Below are 22216 nucleotides of genomic sequence, written 5' to 3'. Positions count from 1 at the left end.
TTGGATGGGAAAAATTGGTTTTTAATTGTCTTGAGGCCAAAAATCACATAAAAAGCATCACTTACATCAGTTTTTAATTGTCCTGAGACCAAAAACCGTACAAAAAGCATCAATCAAAATCAGATCACATTATTAATTTCTGTGTGACTGGTCCAAAAAATGTTCAGTATGCTGTCCACCATTTTCTGCAACAAGTTGAAATTGAGGAACAGAATGTTACACAACTGATGGAAGTGTTTCCGGAATCACATTCAGAATGTGTTGCGCAGTGCGTGCCTTCAATGCAGCGAAGTTTGCAGTCGGAACACTGAACACATCATCTTTCAGGCTGCCGGACAGCCAGAAGTCATACGGTTATGATCAGGTGATCAGGATGGCCAGGCTGTAAGAAAATGGCGGCTGATAATTCTAGCAATTCTGAAATGGCATTTCAGCAGCTGCTTAACTGGATTTGCAATGTTCAGAGGTGTGCCATCTTGCATAAAAATGATCCCATCCACACATCCAGGCTTTTGGAGAGCTAGAATAACTAGATTGCGCAAGAGACACTCATAGCACTTAGCAGAAGCACCTGTCTCTTCTAAAAAATATGGCCCTATGATAAATGATGCCGTAAACCCACACCACTCAGTGACCTTTTCAGGATGAAATGGAATCGGTTGATTTGCGTGTGGATTTTCTCTTGCCCACATTCGAAAACTCTGTGTATTGACATACCCTGTCAGATGGAAGTGGGCTTCATCTTTCCACAAAATCTTCCCTGGCCAATCATTGTCCACTTCCATGCAAGCAAAGGTCTCTCTTGCTGGCAGGTCAACAGGAAGCAACTCGTGCACATGGGTAATTTTGAATGTGTCGCAAAGAAGAGTGTTTTGTAGGATTTTACGCACAATGCTCATGGGTATGTCCAATGTTCAGGCAATTCTCCATGCACTACACGTTTGCACACCACTACTTGTCTCCTCCTGCACTGCTGTGGCCACTGCTTCCACTGACGTCGAATCAATTTGTTTCCTCTGTCTATCAGGTTGCTCACCAAAAGAACACGTCTTTTCGAATTTATGAATAATTTTCTCCAGACCCACGGCAGTCATTGGACCAACACCTTTTTTAAAACCCTACAGTGTCCAGTACTTCCACAGAATGATGTGTGCACAGTCATCGTTCTTGTAATACAGCTTCACAAGCAGAGCGTGATTCTGCATTGAGACAGTCATTGCGAACATCGCAGATGCGAAAGGAGGAAAAGCCGTGTACCTGGAGTGTTTATACCAACTTCAATGTGTCGTGCGCATGACAGGTGTTTTCATTTACCTATTCTGTCACATGAAGCACCATCTGTTGATCAATTTTCATACTATATTTTTCATCTGCCATAGGTTTTTCCCCTTCTCCAATAATTTTCCATTGCAATTTGACATCATTCTGACTAGTGGTGTTATTTCTACAGTGTTTTGAAAGTTTAACTGTAATTATAATCACCCTGTATAATACTCGTGAAAATCATCTGAGGTTGAAAACTTCAAGAAGTCCTTTAATGTGATTGCTGATAAAAAAACATGACTTTCGTGTGTCATGTGACACATTTGCAGATGAATAACATGCCCAGAACTTCTAAAATGGATCCTAAAAGTGTGCTTGTCATACTTACTGATGAGAGTAAGAATTTTCCAGTGTTGTATCATGAAACACTTAAAGTTTAATTATTTATCAACAAGAATAATGTGTGGTAGCTTACCCATGATCACCTTGTAGACATTTGTTTAAGGAGTTGGGCATCCTCACTTCTGCTTCACAGTATATTTATTACCTCATGAAGTTTGTTGTAAATAATCCATTGCAGTTCATTACAGTACATTATGATGTACATAATTACAATACCACAAAGAAAAATGACATCCAATACTCCCCATAAAGGTTGTCTTTAGCAAAAGAAAGGGTGGTGTAATGCTGCAACAAAAATTGTTGATCACTTAATGAGGCATATAAAATGTCTGGCAGCCAGCAAAGCAGAATTTGAGGACAAACTGAGAAAGTTTCTCCTTGACACGTCCTTCTATTCTATAGAAGAATTTATGTAATTCTAATGTGTTAAAGGTGATGGGTAAGAATTACCAAATCAGATCCGCATATTTAAAAAAAAAAAAAAAAAAAAAAAAAAAACACTTATAAATTTTGATGCCATAACAATATTCACAAAATAATTTGTGATGGGATGTAAAATGACTCATTCCTACAAGACATTGATTTATATACAACAAACTCATTTAAATTGTGCAATTTTTACTATTAAAATAAAATTGTTTTAAACATGAGATAAGTTAGTACATTTCACACAGTGACTGTCTCGGAGTATTTCAACAAATTTAAACGGATGACGGGTGGGTATTGGGAAAAACTGAAGACCAAGCTTAAGAAAATTCCTCACACACCGATTGCCTATAATATTAATATTATGAACATCCTTCTGTCAAGATTGAGCTCACCTAATAACCCAGGGGGGATGTCATAATACCAGAGGTATTATGGAGTAATGAGGAATATAACCTAATAGCATCTAGCAAAACGTTTTGGCCTTATGACAGCAGTGACATGTCATTGCTCGGGCTGTGTGAAACAGTGTGTGTAGATAGCCACCCTGATCCGTAACTACTCAACTGTTGACCACAACACACAGAAATTGGCCAGAAATGGATCCAAGAAACATACATATGGTGTCCTATATGTGCTCAATATGATTAAGGTCAGGTGACCTGGAGGACCAGAAAACTTTCTCATTTCATGCAGTGTTCCAATTTGGGAGCAACTAGATAAGGGAATGTCTTTCTAAAGGTACAAGTCACCTGGAGAGGGAGGTGAGAGATTTAGTGTGCACCTGATTGGGCTGAAGGTGGTTGTATCATTCACCAGTGAGGAACAATGTTAGTCATACCAGGAACCACATTTCATTCCACGTACATGTCCACCATATGGTTATACCACTGCTACTGGCCTGAATGGTGTTCTTTTGGAAAAACAGCTCACCTGGTTTTTGGTGTAATTGTACCCTGCCATAAGAGTGTACCAGTGTGTTCTGCAGCTCGTCAGTTCAGGTAACTTTCTTTACTGTCAGTGTCCAGTGATGATATGAATAGCCATGCTCTTTGATGTTCAATAAGCATGTGAGAGTGGTGACTTCTACACATTATAGTGAGAGGATGATTGTGGGTGCTGACCAATCATCATTGTTGTTCATGGAGGTATGTTCCATCTATGCAACTAAATGAAAGGCAGTGTGTTTATCTCCATATGCCTTTTGCTTCTTTTGTCTGTGAAGCATCTTCAGTGGCATGTTATACATATTTCTTTTTTTTACATATAATAAATGTGTGTTCGCCCTGATGGCTGAGAAGTCGGCATGGCGGTCTGTCATGTCATGGGGCCCGGTTTCAATTCCTGGCTGGGTTGGAGATTTTCTCCGCCCAGGGACTGGGTGTTTTGTTGTCCTCATTATCATTTCATCATCATCTGTGGAAGGCAAAAGGAAACCACCACTGGAATCACTTCCCTAGACGCTCGTGGGGTGGACCTCTCTGATGAGGCTTCCTCCATGACAAGACCTGTCATAAGGCAGAACACAAAGTTTTAGTTTTTATAAATGTGTTATGTAGTAGTTGCAGAATGTAAGTATGTAACATTTTGTCATGTTTTTCTCTTGTTTTATAGATTAGAAGCAACGTTTGTATCACAAATTTTGTGATGTTAAATTATCATTTGGTGTTATGATTTCCAGTGTTGTTAGTCCATATGTGGTTCTGGAGATGTATTCATTCAGTCCCCATACTCCAGCTGGCCGATTTCTGGTGTTTGTTCACTCACATTTATCATTTTTCATTTATTGTGTGTGTGTGTGTGTGTGTGTGTGTGTGTGTGTGTGTGTGTGTGTGTTGTGTTATATGTAAATTTGTTGTTCATTGTGAGAGTGTGTGTTTTGTGAATATTGTGTGTGTGTGTGTGTGTGTGTGTGTGTGTGTGTGTGTGTGTGTGTGTGTAGAGAGAGAGAGAGAGAGAGAGAGAGAGAGAGAGAGAGAGAGAGATCCATCAATTATTTACTCTTGTCATGTTTCAGATTTCTGTTTGTTATTGTTTTAGTGGCTAACATGATCAGAGAGTTATTGCTTGTGTTGATTTGGTCATTAATTACTTTCCTTTTCATTGCAAGGGCTCTTTGCATGTGGAAGTTTTCTTCTAATATGAGGAGTTTTGTTGTGATCGTTCACTCTAATAATTTTATGTGAGAAGAGTGAACAGTCACAACAAAAAACTCCTGACATTATGAGAAAACTTTCACATACAAAGAGCCCATGCAATGAAAAAGAAAGTAATTAATGACCTAATTAATGTAATCAATAACTCTCTGATCAAGTTAGCCACTAAAACAATAATAAACATAAATCGGAAACATTAACCAGAGTAAATAATTGATGACTCTTTCTCCCCCCCCCCCCTCCCCATCTCTCTCTCTCTCTCTCTCTCTCTCTCTCTCTCTCTCACTCACACACACACACACACACACACACACACACACACACACTTATTCACTTAAGGAAAAAGAAGACTGCTCCCACAAATAATGTAACATTTACACATAACAAAATACACACACACAAAACAGATGAAAAATATGAAACCACACATAAAAGACAAAAGATAAACCACATGGTGATAGTTGGCAATACCACATACTGTAAACAAGCACATATTGATCACAAAATGAAAAGTGCAAGTAATGTGTTGTAATAAATGTGGGTGAAAAAACTGCCAGAAATCGGCGAGCTGGAGCATGGGGACCAAACGAACACAGCTACAGGACCACACATATGGACTAACAATACTGAAAATCGGAAGTAACATCAAATGATAATTGAACCTCACAAGATCTGTGTAATAAAAGTTGTTTGTAATCTAAAAAACAAGAGAAAGACATGGCGAAATGTAACATAGTAACGTATTGTAATTATTACATAATACATTTATTTTATGTATAAAAAGAAAAATGTATTACAGGCCACTGAAGATGCTTCATGAATAAAAGAAGTGAAACGTATATGGCATAAACAATCTAACTTTCATTGACTTACAGTTTTGAAACGTACCTCCATGAAATTTGAAGCAACTAAGGAATGACAGAGGAAAAAATGACATTGTTGTTGTTCTGCATTGAACTGGCTGTGGCCCACCACTTAAATCTTACAACCTGCACTAACTAAAGGAGCTAGTGGCAATCTCTTTCATCACTGTGTTATTTCTCATGACTTATGACATTGGTGGTAGTTATTTTCCCTATAAGCAAGTCCTCAGGAACACCCTTGAAAGAGTGGCATATGAAAAGCCCATCAATTGCATAGCCTCAAATGGAGTGTCTCACGTGCCATATACACATGATCTGATCTTGATAAAATATGCTAATATTGCATATCTTTAACATCCTGCTCTCAACTGTTATGCCAATGACCAGTACAAAATTTGATGACTGCCAGTCATGTGGCATGCCGAAGTGTTCACTTTGAAAACAGGACCACTCTCTTTCCTACACAGCAACTATCTCAAATTAATGTACTCATGGCATGACAGGTGCCAAGAGTGCAACTAAGTCATTCAGTGTACTCCGTATTCTGAGATTACAGAAAACTGCTGATCAACTTCAACAGAGGTCACATTTTGATAATTTAGAAGCTAGAAATGATTACTGCAAAAGCAGCATAGGTTATTGGATGTTCATATTCTGATATCACTAATATTTATCAAAAGCAAACTAATTATATTGTAACCTATTAGATATTAGAGTTTGAAATATGAATTTCCTAGTAGCAGAGTGGCAACTCAGATGAAGGTTCGGAAAAGGTGACATGGACCTTGTTGGGACCTGCGGTTGTTATAGAAGGCGTTATGAAAGCTGTGGAATATGCCAGTATTTTTATTAGTCACATATGCTCCTTCATAGTTTATGGTCTCCCTACCAGATGTGGCGTTCCCAGGAAAACACAATCCATACCAACAGGTCAAAATCACGCTACAGTGGTTTGAGGGATATTTGATGTCCTGATTGCACATAATCCCAGTTGAATTGGTCTGGGGTGTCATTAACCATGCATTGGGGACATGGAGACTCCATGTTCTGATAATGTGCAGCTGTCTTGTATGTCAAGATGAGGCAGCTATCTATTAGGTGACTAGGTGTAGTATGAAACTGGATGTTGTGATGCAAGAGTGGTCTCCTAATTATATGCTTCAGTTTCACCAACAAAAGTTGTCTTACATGAAAAGCCATTTGTTATTGCGTGTTTCATAATAATATAATAAAAATAGCTGTTCTCAAGATTTTACACAAATTCCTCACTTTCTCACTTACATATTAAACCATCTTCATTTTCTCCATATAAGTAAAGTTTCATTTTGTACATATTATTTTAAGGTGTACTCCAGAAATGATATCAATACTGAAATGTAATTCCTGTGGAAAAGCTTTGGACATTGCACGCACTGCCCGTGACATGTTGGGTGGGAATGGCATTTCTGATGAATATCATATTATTAGACATGTTCTGAATCTGGAATCAGTCAATACATATGAAGGTAAGGTCATATACTTTTCTGTCTTTTTCCTCTTTGTTTCCTGAATGCAAATAATGGACAACTGCACTTGATCAATCTGTTATAGGTACTCACGATATCCATGCTCTCATTCTTGGGAGAGCTATAACTGGAATACAAGCATTTAGCTAAAAACTGGACTAAATATTGTGTTGCTACTGAATATTTATGCATTGCTGTATTTTCTGAGGTATGTGTGACAATACTTATTCACTGTGATTCTAAAATATGTAAATAATACTGTACATATTTATTTATTTATTGCTGTATTCTGAATGAGAATATCCAGTGTGTTTTACTCAAAGTTTACCTGGAATAGAAAAAGTAAATCAGTCACCAATCCAAAGATTGCACTTTACCACCAAGCCACACTTACCTGCAATATGAAGTGTAAATTTTATGTCAACACTGTAAGTTCTAGTTTTCTGTCCATAAAATTTATTAATAATAACTGACACTGAACTGATGTTTGACTGTGTGGGGAAAATACACTCCTGGAAATGGAAAAAAGAACACATGGACACCGGTGTGTCAGACCCACCATACTTGTTCCGGACACTGCGAGAGGGCTGTACAAGCAATGATCACACGCACGGCACAGCGGACACACCAGGAACCGCGGTGTTGGCCGTCGAATGGCGCTAGCTGCGCAGCATTTGTGCACCGCCGCCGTCAGTGTCAGCCAGTTTGCCGTGGCATACGGAGCTCCATCGCAGTCTTTAACACTGGTAGCATGCCGCGACAGCGTGGACGTGAACCGTATGTGCAGTTGACGGACTTTGAGTGAGGGCGTATAGTGGGCATGCGGGAGGCCGGGTGGACGTACCGCCGAATTGCTCAACACGTGGGGCGTGAGGTCTCCACAGTACATCGATGTTGTCGCCAGTGGTCGGCGGAAGGTGCACGTGCCCGTCGACCTGGGACCGGACCGCAGCGACGCATGGATGCACGCCAAGACTGTAGGAACCTACGCAGTGCCGTAGGGGACCGCACCGCCACTTCCCAGGAAATTAGGGACACTGTTGCTCCTGGGGTATCGCCGAGGACCATTCGGAACCGTCTCCATGAAGCTGGGCTACGGTCCCGCACACCGTTAGGCCGTCTTCCGCTCACGCCCCAACATCGTGCAGCCCGCCTCCAGTGGTGTCGTGACAGGCGTGAATGGAGGGACGAATGGAGACGTGTCGTCTTCAGCGATGAGAGTCGCTTCTGCCTTGGTGCCAATGATGGTTGTATGCGTGTCTGGCGCCGTGCAGGTGAGCGCCACAATCAGGACTGCATACGACCGAGGCACACAGGGCCAACACCCGGCATCATGGTGTGGGGAGCGATCTCCTACACTGGCCTTACACCACTGGTGATCGTCGAGGGGACACTGAATAGTGCACGGTACACCCAAACCGTCAACGAACCCATCGTTCTACCATCCCTAGACCGGCAAGGGAACTTGCTGTTCCAACAGGACAATGCACGTCCGCATATATCCTGTGCCACCCAACGTGCTCTAGAAGGTGTAAGTCAACTACCCTGGCCAGCAAGATCTCCGGATCTGTCCCCCATTGAGCATGTTTGGGACTGGATGAAGCGTCGTCTCACGCGGTCTGCACGTCCAGCACGAACGCTGGTCCAACTGAGGCGCCAGGTGGAAATGACATGGCAAGCCGTTCCACAGGACTACATCCAGCATCTCTATGATCGTCTCCATGGGAGAATAGCAGCCTGCATTGCTGCGAAAGGTGGATATACACTGTACTAGTGCCGACATTGTGCATGCTCTGTTGCCTGTGTCTATGTGCCTGTGGTTCTGTCAGTGTGATCATGTGATGTATCTGACCCCAGGAATGTGTCAATAAAGTTTCCCCTTCCTGGGACAATGAATTCACGGTGTTCTTATTTCAATTTCCAGGAGTGTATAATGAGGAAAACAGGACATACAATTTCCTAACTCTGGCTATGATTCCTATACAATGAATAATGTTTGTAGAAGTATGAAGCCACAATTATTTAGTTTATTGTTTATCCATAGATAAATCATATGTCTAACATCAGTTTGATACAAAGAGAAAACACAAGTAAAAGTTTACTGACAAGAATTAGGAAATAGATCTGCTGTTCACTTGCCCCATGGGTGATGCATCTGTTCATTTAAAAGATTATAAGATCACACTAACTTTTATTACTGACTTTCAAGTACTACGTAAGAACATGTTATTTCTCATAAATACTGAACATTTACTGGAAACACTGACTTCTGTTTCTGAAATGTTCAATATACTGTCTTCTTTCATAAACAGCACTGCACCCTGCTGCTGATTTTTATAGACTTACTAGCTGACAAACCCAGCATTGCGTGGATATTAATTTTGCCAATTTTCTATTAGAAATGAAACCTTGTATGTATTTGAGCAGTATACTTGGTGTGAGATGTGCAGTTTTGTGAACATCACTATGGCAATGCCTCTCCATATCTCTGTAGGCAGCTATAGTTTTCGTCTAATGCCGTTTGTGCTTCACAGTTCAAACATGCCAAAAGCACAAGCAGGTGTAAGGGATTACCTTAAGTTGACTTGACTAGGAGTGTTTTAGTACTTAAGAACAAGTTTATTTAAATGTCATGCATGATGCAAAAGTTTCTCCTGATCTGTACATCATACAATGATATAATTTTATAGTTACATTCAGCAGCTTTTGTGGATAGTGTCTGCAAAATGTGTTGTGAATAGAGTTAGTAGCAAAGGAGTAAAAAATGTAAATGTCATGCACAATGTAGCAGTTTTTCATGCATCTCAGTGTTAATGAAGTCATATGTCCTGAACTGTGGTGGGTAGGTGGTTCTTACCCCTCAGCAATTGTTGCTTGACAGTAATGGATATGTATATCATGTTTGGTTGAAATTGGTCCACTGGTTTAGGAGAAGATGTGGAACATACAAAACACACACACACACCAGCAGCAGTAGCAGCAGATAGTTTTGAAAGCTAGAGTATTTTTGTATAATTTTATATGTTTTGGCCGTACTAACAGTTTTGCCCCCAGAAAATAGGCACTGGGAAGAAATTCTGTCTCATAATTTATTGTTTTATCAGGTGAAGTTTTCTTTTGATGCAACAACAACTTTCTCTGACAAAACTACTGCTAGATGCATGTAAACTAACCTGCTTGTAAAGGTGTGTTTACATCTGTGTAACTTTATGTGTGCACGATAGTTCAATTCTTTTATCTTGGCGGCTCGCGCATGCCCGCCCAGATGCGGGAGATTGCTGCATTGCCAGTTGCACACGATGCACGCACCAAGAGAAGCAGTGCCATAGGATAGAATAGTTCCTAAGCTTACATTTAGGGGCGAGCGCGCAGTTCATGAAGTAAAGCTACCACGGCCGCATTAACCCTTTCGCTGATACAAAGACGTGCTCCCTGCATTCCGCGCTGTGCGCGTTTGTCACTGCACTGCTCGCCTGTGCAGACACATGGTGTTCTGACTGCTTTGACACACTTATCATTCGATTTCACAAAAACTATTTGGCCCAAAAATTAGATTTTTACACATCTTCTTGACTGATACCTTCCCCCCATAAATGAATTAATTTTGTTTTGATGTTCAACGCAGTTATTATGCAGCATTAAATATAGTAAACCATTGCACGAAATTTTTGAAGAGTTTGCAGAGGTAAAAGTCCATAGAGTATACTTTCCGTATGGTTGATTTTAGTTGCCACAACGTTGAGAATGAAATGTGGACAAGATACCTAAATTTCATGTAAAATTTACTGTATAACAATATCTCATTTAATTTAAGTACCACATAGGTGTCGTATGTAATAATGAGAAATATTCCATCTTTCGTGACTAACAAAAGTTTTATTTACACTGGGCATGTTTGGCTTTATTTAAAAGTACTTCAAGCGATCAAAAGGAAGTAGACAAAATACATTATACAAAACTGTGGACTTACAAAAACATTAGGACTCCATCTATCAGTGAAGTGTTCTGAGCTATGTCAAATATAATTTTTGTGTGTGGCACACACAAACAGCATTTATTTGCTAAAACACTGATCAGCCGACACAAACATTGAATATTGTGTTACCGCAGCACAAAACTATGAAAGGTGACTTGGCAATGGAGGAGAAAAAATACTGTCCTCTGAAGATGCTTCAAAAGAGAGAAATGCGTCTGGTCTAAATAAGTCGCTTATTACAGTTGCAGAAGAGGAATATATTTCAGTACCATTGGTAAAACTGCAACTGTGGAACAAAAACAAGAAAGAGAACATGAGTACCATTGTGTATGTGTCATACCTTTTGTTGATTGAAGTGCTTTAAAATAAAGCCAAACTTGCCCAGTGTAAATAAAACTTTTGTTACAGTCGCGAAAGATCGAATATTTCTCAATATTACATATGACACCTATGTGGTACTTAAATTAAATGAGATATTGTTATACAGTAAATTTTATATGAAATTTAGGTATCTTGTCCACATTTCAATCTCAACATTGTGGCAACTAAAATCGACCATACAGAAAGTATACTCTATGGACTTTTACCTCTGCAAACTCTTCAAAATTTCGTGCAATGGTTTACTACATTTAATGCTGCACAATAACTGTGTTGAACATCGAAACAAAATTAAGTCATTTATGAGGGGAAGATATCAGTCAAGAAGATGTGTAAAAATCTAATTTTTGGGCCAAATAGTTTTTGTGAAATCGAATGATAAGTGTGTCAAAGCAGTGGGAACACCATGTGTCTACACAGGCTAGCAGTCCAGTGATGACAAAATCATGCACAGCATGGAATTCGAGGAGCACATGTCTGCAGCAGCGAAAGGGTTAATGAAGAGACAAAGCACTAGAAATTTCAAAAAATTGCATTCAAACGAATAAAATTCGTGAAGTAAGACACTGCGATATTGTTTTTAAATAAAGAAAATATTAAGCACCGCACAAGGTTTGAACTCATAACCTTTTGCTTAGTAGCCCAACACCTTAACCGTTACAACCTTTTGCTTAGTAGCCCAACATCTTAACCGTTACAACCTTCTGCTTAGTAGCCCAACACCTTAACCATTACGCTAACGCAGCTCATCTTACAATGTAACTACATGAGGAGTCTAACACGTCATGCAAAATACTGACAAACACTGTTGGTATGACTATGAATTACTGACGCTTCGTCGAAGTAAAATAGGAAATAAACACTTACCGCCGTTCTTTATTGCGAAAAAGCGGTTAGTGAGATTGATACAAACACCTTTCCTTGCTATCGCCTGAATTAGGAGTCTTATTACTTGTTAGGTTTAATTAATTAATAGAATATGAAGCAATTGGTATAAAGAATGTTTTTCCCAAACTTTCTATAAATGAAAGTCTGCTATCAAGACATTGATTTTGTTCTTTTACTTTATTTATGACTGAACGTTTCTAAAACTGAAACCACTCATCCATGCTCTGCACTGCAGTCGAGATCTGGCAACGTCGTTCTCTGTTCATTGGCTGATTGTGTTTTGTGATGTCAGATGCGCAGAACGAACCTAAACATGGCCGCCAACATAAATGACGCGCACTATAGGTGCATGTAGCCATTGAACGGAGAGGTGAGGGGGTGAATGCAACTTCGCAGAGTCACACGGGCTTCTGATTTGTGCACACAGGCTGCCCCATGTAGGCACAGGAATCTCCGCACTCCAGACAGGGAGACAAATGCAGCAGTCGTGTACGTCTATGTAATTTGAAGAATATTATCATGCATTTCTTGTTTGTGGCTGGTATATTCTGCAGATTATAAAGTCAGTGTGAAATGAAATGATTGTCTACAGTTTTTCACAACAAAAACAATCTAGAAACAATAAAGACACACCTGAACACAATAAAGCCATTGTTTGTACTTCTGACAAGTACGTATTGATGAGGAGTGATTCTGGGACTCTTGATGTGTCAGCATTGACCCGTTTCCTTTACATGTCACTTCAGTTCATTGATAGTTTGCGTATAAAAATAGTAGTAGTAGTAGTAGTAGTAGTAGTAGTAGTAGTAGTAGTAATAGTAATAATAATAATAATAATAATAATAATAATAATAATAAAGTCCACCTTACTAAGGTACCAATCTGGCAGTGTCGCTGCAAGTCCTCAGTGGTGCATGAATAATTTAGTCTCAGATCCTGAAATTGTATTAGTTGGTGTTCTCACAGTTCAGGGACGAATGTAACACCATTGATTTAATTTTGATACTCTTCCTTATTTATTCAGATTAAGTTGCACGCAACTGATGACCAGTTCTCACACTTTTTCGTAGTATCAGCAGTTTATAAAAATAATTTCATTAGTAATACTCATCTAATCAGTCCACTTTCTCTCCAGATAATAACACTAGTTGGCCAAGTTAGTTAGCGAATATAATGGACTTTTAACAGTGGCAGGATAACTCATCGATAGCGCTCTAACAGGTTCAACAATCATGTCTCACTTATCGATATTTACACCTATCACTGACTGACTACACAAGGAAGTTCATACACGTTTATTTTCACAGCTGAGCACAGATCTTTTCACTGTTGTGTTGACAAAATAATTGCTGATTGTGGGACTGATTAAGGTACAGTGCTCGTGGTGCAGGGTGCGGTGACTAGAAGCCAGGATGCTGCAAATGGGTGGTGGAGCTGAGGTCGAGCCCAGATGGCAGAGGACGGCAGCTGCAAATGTAACAAGTTCTTTTATTGACACATCTGAACTGCTTGATGCATAGGGTCAGTGTCCAGCTGGCTGCCGAATTCTGCTTGGCTGTCTGCCCGCACAACCCTTGTTGCCGGTGCGGCACTACATCGTGCCAGTGACCTTGTTACATAAGCTGGTTGCATGGACCCTGCACCATCATTGTGCAAATTTTATGCTGCTATGGCTTCTGTGGCCCCAAGTACCATCTGCTGACATCACAGCAGGGGTGCCCACCACACTAGACCCCCCGTCTGGCAGTGGCTGGTGTGCATGGGAAGAAACCTCCTGCCCCCTGGGCAGGAGTTGGCTGTGCTGCCGGGGATGTACATGAGTGGCCAGTGGTGTCATGCCTCCATAAGTCTGTGGAGAGATGTAGTGTGCAAAACTGCTGTCCTGCAGTGGCCTCGACTAATAACCTCTGTTGACAAGGCCATGTGGTGTCCTCATTTGGCACAGCTGCATCATCTCGGTTGGGCTGCGAGACTAAGAATTATTCTATTAAAAAAATGACTAGTGCTTGTGGCTGGCAGCAAGATGTGTATGCACCACTACCAGTAACAGATGGCATCTATATTCAAGTGTGTGCCAGTTTAAGGTTTTCAGCATTCCTGTGAGTCAAACAAACCTGTGACCATTCATACTACTTTTACTTGTTTACATTCAATATACATGTCAGTACTAATTCTTATGGGCCCCATACACTTGAAATGGAATGTGGAAGTGTTTTTAAGCAGTTTCCTGTGTAGATTGACTGCATTATCCTACTATGCTACCAATGAACAATGAACAATGTTTTTTTTTTAGTCCTACTGCCCCAACAGTTATCATTCCAGTGGGAGACAGCACCTTAAACCTGTTGGTAAAAGTGATAAGTGTAGAACTTTGAAGTTCTTCCCAGTCCTAGCCTTCCTCTGGACCAACCATTGACTCACCACTCAAAGTCTAGTTGTCGACATCTTGTATTTCCTGGAGAAGGAACAGTACCCGTGGGAGAGGATAGTAGTTCACGCTCCTTTGACAGAAGTCTACCCAACCATCCATTCACACCGGCTTTCAAATGCTTGATAGCAGTCTGGACAATTTCCAATTACTTGCAAACACCAAGTAGTCCACCCAGTGCCTGAGAGCAGCATTCACAGTGGGGCTGCATGTGGGTGGTGCGATGTTTATCTGAACAACAAACAGTAATTTAATTGGCTAGATAAAACATCTACTCACCAAGCAGTGGCAGAACACACACATAAAAGAATGTTGTAATTAGGCAAGCTTTCAGAGTCAGTGGCTCCTTCTTCAGGCAGAAGGGTTGAAGGGGAAGGAAGAGGGGTGAGTGAAAAGGACTGGAGAGGTCTAGGAAAAGGGGTAGACTTTGGGAAAGTCACCCAGAACCGCAGGTTGGGGGAGACTCACCACACGGGACGAGAAGGATAGACTGATTATTGAGGACTGCATTGGATGAGATTTGAAAACCAGAGAGCACACAGAGCGTAGTTACTGTGAAGAGATGCTGAGGTGGAAGAAGTTAACATAAATTAAGGCCAGGTGGGTGGTGAGAACCAAGGACATGTTGTAGTGCTAGTTCCCACCTGCGGAGTTCTGAGAAATTAGTGTCTGAGGAAGAATCCAGATGGCATGTTTGGTGAAACAGACACCGAGATCGCGATAGTCACGTTGTAGAGCCTGCATGTTTCATGTATACACCCTCTGCCTTTGTCCATTCATCCTAATTGATAATTTGGTGGTCTTCAAGCTGATGTAAAAGGTCGAACAGTGTTTACATGACAGCTGGTACATGACGTGTTGTTTCACAGGTGGCTCTCCCTTTGATAGTATATGTTTGCCAGTTACAAGGCTGCTATAGTTGGTGGTAGGAGGGTGCATAGGGCAAGTCTTGCAGCAGGGATGGTCACAGGGGTAAGAGCCATTGGGTAGGGAGATGGGTGCAGAAGGAGCATAGTGTCTGACAAGAATATTGTGGAGATTGGGGGGGGGGGGAGGGAGGGTAGGGGAGGGGAGGGGAGGGGAGGGGTGGGGAGGGGAGGGGGGGAGGGGAGGGGGGGTGACGAAAAGCTGTTCTAGATGTGGTGGGAAAAATTTCAGACAGAATGCATCTCATTTCAGGGCATGATTTTAGGAAGTCATTGACCTGTCGAAGTAACTGATTTATGCATTCCAGTCCAGGACAAAACTGAGTCACCAGTGTTGTGTTCTGAAGCTGTTTTTTTGGAGGGATCAGCAGTACCAGGATTGGATTTGATGGCCCGGGAAATCTGCTTTTGAACTAGGCTGGTGAAGTAATTACGTGCAGTGAAGGCTGAGGTGAGACTGGTGGTGTATTGCTGTAAAGAGTCTACATCTGAACAAATACGTTTGCCTTGACATGTCAAATGTTCCCTCCCATACAGCTTTGACATTTGAGACAAATGTATTTGTTCAGATGCAAACTCTTTAGAGCAATACACCAAGAATTTCACCTCAGCCTTCACTGCACTTAATTACTCCACCAGCCAAGTTCAAAAGCATATTTCCTGGGCCATCCCATCCAATCCTGGTATTGCTGATCACTGTAAAAACAGCTTTGAAGCACACCACTGGTGACTCAGTATTATCCTGGTCTTTAATGTGTAATCAGCTACTTCAACAGGGCCATGACTTCCTAAAAACATACCATGAAATTAGATTCATTCTGTCTGAAATTGTACCCATCACATCTAGAACAGCTTTTTGTTGCCCTCCCAATCTCTGCAATATTCTTGTCGGGTCCTGTGCTCCGTCTGCACCCATCTCCCTACCCTATGGCTCCTAGCCCAGTGACCGTCCTCACTGCAAGACTTGCCATATGCACCCTCCTACCACCACCTATAGCAGCCCTGTAACTGGCAAAAGATATACTATCAAAGGGAGAGCCACCTGTGAAATGACATGTCTTGTACCAGCTGGTATGTAAACACCGTTTGGCCTTTTATATCTGCATGACAACCACCAGATTATCAATTAGGATGAATGGGCATAGGCAGAGGGTGTATATTGGGAGCATGCAATATCCTGTTGCAGAGCATGCTCTACAACATGATAACCACACATGCCATCTGTACTCTTTCCCCAGACACCAGTTTCTCAGAACTCTGCAAGTGGGAACTAGCACTACAACATGTCCTTGGTTCTCGCGAACCATCTGGCCTTAATATATGTTAACTTCTTCCATCCCAGCATTTCTTCACAGTAACTACTCTTCTCTTCACTCCACTTTAGTTTTCTACATCTTTCATTGTCTTACCTATCTATTTTTCACCACCCCCTCCCACATCTGTTACATACAATGTACTTATCTTTTTGCTCTTATTAACTCATGCATGATGTGTAAGCAGTAATCTCTGTCTTGCATATTACCCTGTGTTCCACCTTTAAGGTCTCAGGTTTTCAAATATCATCTGATGCAGTCCCCAACAATCAGTCTTTCCTTCTCATCTTGTGCGGTAAGTCTCCCCTGATCTGCGGTTCTGGGTGACTTTCCCAAAATCTACCCCTTTTCCTAGACCTCTCCAGTCCTTTTCCTTCACCCCTCTTTCTTCCCCTTCAATCCTTCTGCTCGAAGAAGGAGCCACTGGTTCTAAAAGCTTGCTTAATTACAATTTTCTTTTATGTGTGTGTTCTGCCACCTCTTGGTGAGTAGATTTTTTTTATTTATCCAATTAAATTTAAATTATTTTTTCAAAAACTGATTGTTTTTGTTGAACAATAAACAAGTAACTTTAAACTAATCTTGGATTTTTTAGTTTCGTGATTTATTACCCTACAAGGCCTCCAAGTTCCTTTTTAAGATATGAAGTTTCAACACCCAAGAAAGTGGCTTTTGTTAAATATCAGTGAATTGTTGAAGATTACTTTGTCTCAAACTTCTGTTGAAATCATCTTCATTAACAGATTCATGTGGGGAAATGATTTTCCAAAAATATATTGCTGCTAAAGTTTGCAGAGTACACAACTATAGCTCAAAACCATTGATTTATTGTCAAATATGTTACACACAGTACTCAGAGCTTCCAAAAATTCTGAAAAATGTATCATTTATCACACGTGTACCAACTGAAATCAGGAGGCAGTGGTTGTCTAAATGATGGGTTCTGCTGCCAGAATGTAGTTTGCAATTGACATTGTAGTACAGATCTTTTGCAGCACTCACAGATGTTTGAAGATACACAATATATTATGATACACACAAGCCTTAATACAAACAATAAAATATTTCTAGAATTCTGCATCAGTTTTACCTGACACATGACGTGGTCTCACACCATGGAAAAACTGAAAGTTAGTTTACATATTTAAATTAACATGTGCAATGTTTGGGTCTTTTTACTTAGCTGAATTTGTCACATATTCTACACTAGCATGCCACAGATGAATACTGTAACATCAATTTATGTCGTTTATAAGAGTGAAAATTGTGGAATACCAACCATTTAGGGCAGCTAACAGCAGAATGATTAATGTTTCATGTTGTCTGCTCAGATAATCTGAAATCTGTTTCTTGTCACATTTATTAATGAGAAATATCTATCTGCCTTTCTTAACCTATCTAATAACACTCATGGTGGTGATGCTATAACTGCTATATCAGCTTTGATTCTCTGCTTTATGTTAACTAAATTAAAATGTTATGACCAATTTGTAACTAGATTTAAGACATTTCCCCTTATAAGTCACTTCCCTTACTAATTGTTCAAGGTAAATTTTCGATAAGGATTCATAACAATATCACACAAATCCCTGTTGTTATTGCTTGCCATAATCATTATAGAGTTTTCCAGCCTATAGTTAGTAAGTTGAAATCTTCCCATACCATAACGTAATAAGGTAACTCACAGTTTATGAATTTCCATTATTGTTCATACTGTTTTTGAACAGTAGCTGAGAGGGTGTGGTGCCATGTTTCTCAGTGATAACGATGATGAAAAACTTTGACAATACATACTGTTTAGAGTGACCTGCAATAAACTTAGCTGCATCAGGCCAACACACAACAAATGGAAAATAATATGGATGGACATAAATGTCATGCATGGGACTGATGACGTCGCTGTTTGTTCCCTCCCCCAAATCAATCAACCAATCAAACAAATGTCATGCAGGCAGATGAGATACACTTTTCAAGTAATTGAAATGTGTATACATATAGCTTGATTAATTGTGGAAATACCTTTGTATTAGCAGTGAAAAGGTGTGGTGCACATTCAGAGAACGTTTCATTATTGGTTCCTTTTCCTTTGAAGATATATGCAGTGGTAAATTTTAAACAGTTGTTTTTTCTGCAAGTGAGTATTTACTGTGGTTTGAAGAAACACCATTATTTTCTGTGCACAAGAGAGGTAAGTATTCATAGAATAACAGTCACCTAGAGTGCAGCACATTCAGTGACTGCAGCTCCCGCCCCAGCAATTGCTAAAATAAAAGTTTCATTGAGTAACATTGTGGATATGCTACAACCCTGTCTCACTCCTTTCTCAATGTCTCACTCCTTTCTCAACCACTGCTTCCCTTTCATGCCCTTGGTCTATTATAACTGAGATATCTGTATAAGTTCCATATAATCCTTCACTCCCTTTAGTTTACTCCTGTCACCTTCAGAATGTCAAAGAGTGTGTTCCAGTCAACATTGTCAAAAGCCTTCTCTGAATTTACACAAGCTGTAAACATGGGTTTCCGTTTCCTCAACCTATTTACAAGACCTAAGATAGGTTGTTGGGTCAATATTGCCTCACATGTTCCAATGTTTTCCAAAACCCAAACCTATCTTCTCCGAGGTCAGCTTCTACCAGTTTTTTTTCATTCTTATGTAAATAATTCATGTTAGTATTTTGCAACCATGACTTATTAAACTGATAGTTCAGTAATATTCACACCTGTCTGCACCTGCTTTCTGTGGAATTAGATTTATTATTTGAAGTCTGAGGGTATTTTGCCTGTCTCGTACATCTTGCAAACCAGATGGAAGGGCTTTGTAATGGCTGGTTCTCCCAATGCTATTAGTAGTTATGACAGAACGTTGTCAACTCCTTAGGTCTTTTGGTGCTCTGTCAAATTCTTCTGACAGTGTCATATCTTCCATCTCATCTTCGTCCACGTCTTCTTTGATATCTATAACATTGCCCTCAAGTACATCTCTCATGGACAGACCCTCTATATACTCCTTCTACCTTTCTGTTCTTTGCTTGGTACTGGATTGCTATCTGATCTCTTGATAGCCATACAGCTAGTTTTCTTTTCTTCAAAGGCCTCTTTAATTTTTCTGTGGGTGGTACCTATCTTCCCCCTAGTTATACATGCTTCTATAGACTTACGTTTTTCCTCTATCATTCTGCTTAGCCATTTTGTACTTTTGTGAATTGCATGTTTTAGACATTTGTATTCTCTTTTGGCACTTCATTTGTTGAATTTTTATATTTTCTTCTTTCATGAGTTAAATTTAGTATCTCCTGTGATGTCCAAGGATTTCTGCAGGCCTGGTCTTTTTACCTATTAGATCCTCTGCTGCCTTCACTATTTCATCTCTCAAGCTATCAATTTGTCTTCTACCGTGTTCATTTCCATTGTTCTTGCAATCTATTCTTCTGTTTTATCCACAGTTCATGACCGATAAGTTATGGTCAGAGTCCACAGCTGCTCTGCAAATGTCTTACAGTTTAAAATCTGGTTCCAAAAATCTCTGTCTTGCTGTTATGTAATCATCTGAAACTTCCCATTATCTCAGGTGTCTTCCATGATTGTTGATTCTTGAGCCAAGTATTGATGATGATTAAAATATGCTCTGAGCAAAATTTTACCACACAGATTACTTTTTTGTTCCTTTCCCCCAGTCCATATTTTCCTACTATTTTCCCTTCTCTTCCTCTACCTACTGCTGAATTCCAGTCACCCATCACAATTAAATTTTTCTCTCCCATAAGTGTCTGAATAATTTATTCTGTCTGATCATACATTGTTTCACCCTCCTCATTATCGGCAGAGCCAGTTCGCATATGAACTTGTACTATTGTTGTGGGTGTTGGCTTTATGCCTATCCTGTGTATAATAATGTGTTCACTGTGCTGCGCATAGTAGCTTACCCACATTGCTATGAGGGTCGCCCAGAAAATAAAGCACCAATTTTTTTTTCTCAGCCAAAAACAATGCTACAAATGCAGAATATTCCATATGTATTATTTGAAGTCTCCTGAGAGAGAGAGCGCGTCAAGATTCTGTCACTTCTGACAGATAGTGTAGCCGCAGGACAGTTTCAAAATGGCATCTGTAGGAGATGCATGTTACAGCAACATGCCATCATTGAATTTCTCACTGCAGAGAAAGAAACTGTGGTGAATATTCACAAATGCTTGTGCACAGTCTATGGAGCATATGCTGTCAACAGAAGTACAGTTAGTTGCTGGGCATGGAGGGTGAGGTCGTCAGAAGGTGATTTGGTGGAGCTCCATTATTTGCAGCAGTGTCTGTCACACCTGACACACCTAGCCTAGCCCCCTTGGACTTCCACTTGTTTGGGCCATTAAAGAATGCCATTCGTGAAGACATTTTGCTGATGAGGAGGTGATTCACACAGTGAAGCATTGGCTCCACCACCAGGACCCGGATTGGTACTGACAGGGCATACACGCCCTTGTTTCGCGCTTGAGGAAGGCCATAGGATGGGATGGAGATTACGTGGAAAAATAGGGTATGTAGATGAAACACCATTCTTTCATGTGTGTAATTCTTGTTATCTTCAATAAAGGATTGTTGAAGAAAAAAATGTGGTGCACTACTTTCTGGGCAACCCTCATATTTTCTTATTCATTATTAGACCTACACCTGCATTATCCCTATTTGATTTTTTATTGATGACAGTGTACTCACCTGACCAGAAGTTCTCTTTATCCTGCTACCAAACTTCACTAATCCCCATCCCATCTAACTTCAACCTAAGCATTTCCTTTTTTTAAAATTTTATAATCTACCTACCCAGTTGAGGGATCTAACACTGCATGCTCCAATCCGTAGAATGCCAGTTTTGTTTTTCCTAATGATGACATTCTCCTGAGTAGTCCCCACCTAGAGATCCAAATGGGAAATTGTTTTGCCTCCGGAATATTTTACCCAAGAGGATCCCATCATCATTTAACTATATGGTAGAGTTGCATGTCCTTGGGAGAAGTAATGGCTATAGTTTCCCCCTTGCTTTCAGCTATTCACAGTACCAGCACAGCAAGGCCATATTGTCTGACATTATTGTAACAGATCAGTCAATCATGCAGACTGTTTCCCTGCAACTACTAAAGAGGCTGCTGCCCCTCTTCTGGAACCACATTTTTCTGGCCTCTCCACAGTATTAATAATATAATATTGTTTCTTATATGGCAGTTACATTGTCTGGAAGAAAGTTTATTATTTGAAAGTCATATTTCTGTTAGAGACACAACTAGGAGGATCAAACTCAATGAAATATCTAATATTTTGAACAAAATTTATTAGTGTCAGTGTACTGCATATAAATGTAAGCAGTTTGGAAACACTCTTGATAAATACTCTTTTATTTTAGGTTGTACCAAAAGTGCCAATTTGTGTCATGAATGGTGAAAGTTTGTGATCGTCCTCCAACATGGAAAAAACTACAGTGAGAATCCATACTGTCTAAAAATCAGTGTACAGGTATGCAATACACATGGAGCATAGTATCAGAAGATGCAACACAGACATTTGTGCACAAGTTTTGGAATAATGAGTGTCCTGTAGCTTTAAGTAATTAACATCTAGTCTGTAACTATGAATCTAATACTGAAGACTGCAGATTATGATATTTTCTGTACACCAAAGTTGCTGTGGTATTGTATGAACTAAAA

General features: G+C 40.1%; 1 protein-coding gene across 1 annotated transcript in view; it reads left to right on the top strand.

The window, feature by feature from the left end:
• The window catches only part of LOC124722261 (glutaryl-CoA dehydrogenase, mitochondrial-like), a 43540-nt gene extending 21562 nt beyond the window's left edge, over nucleotides 1-21978 (top strand). Inside the window, exons 4-6 of the mRNA XM_047247449.1 lie at nucleotides 6455-6615; nucleotides 6701-6823; nucleotides 21916-21978. Coding sequence (XP_047103405.1) covers nucleotides 6455-6615; nucleotides 6701-6765 — 226 coding nt within the window. The 3' untranslated portion in view covers nucleotides 6766-6823; nucleotides 21916-21978. The remainder of the gene's footprint in view (nucleotides 1-6454; nucleotides 6616-6700; nucleotides 6824-21915) is intronic.
• Nucleotides 21979-22216: the final 238 nt, after the last annotated feature.

Source organism: Schistocerca piceifrons, chromosome X (assembly GCF_021461385.2).
Source record: "Schistocerca piceifrons isolate TAMUIC-IGC-003096 chromosome X, iqSchPice1.1, whole genome shotgun sequence".
NCBI lineage: Eukaryota > Metazoa > Arthropoda > Insecta > Orthoptera > Acrididae > Schistocerca > Schistocerca piceifrons.
This window is presented reverse-complemented; position numbering and strand designations above follow the sequence as displayed.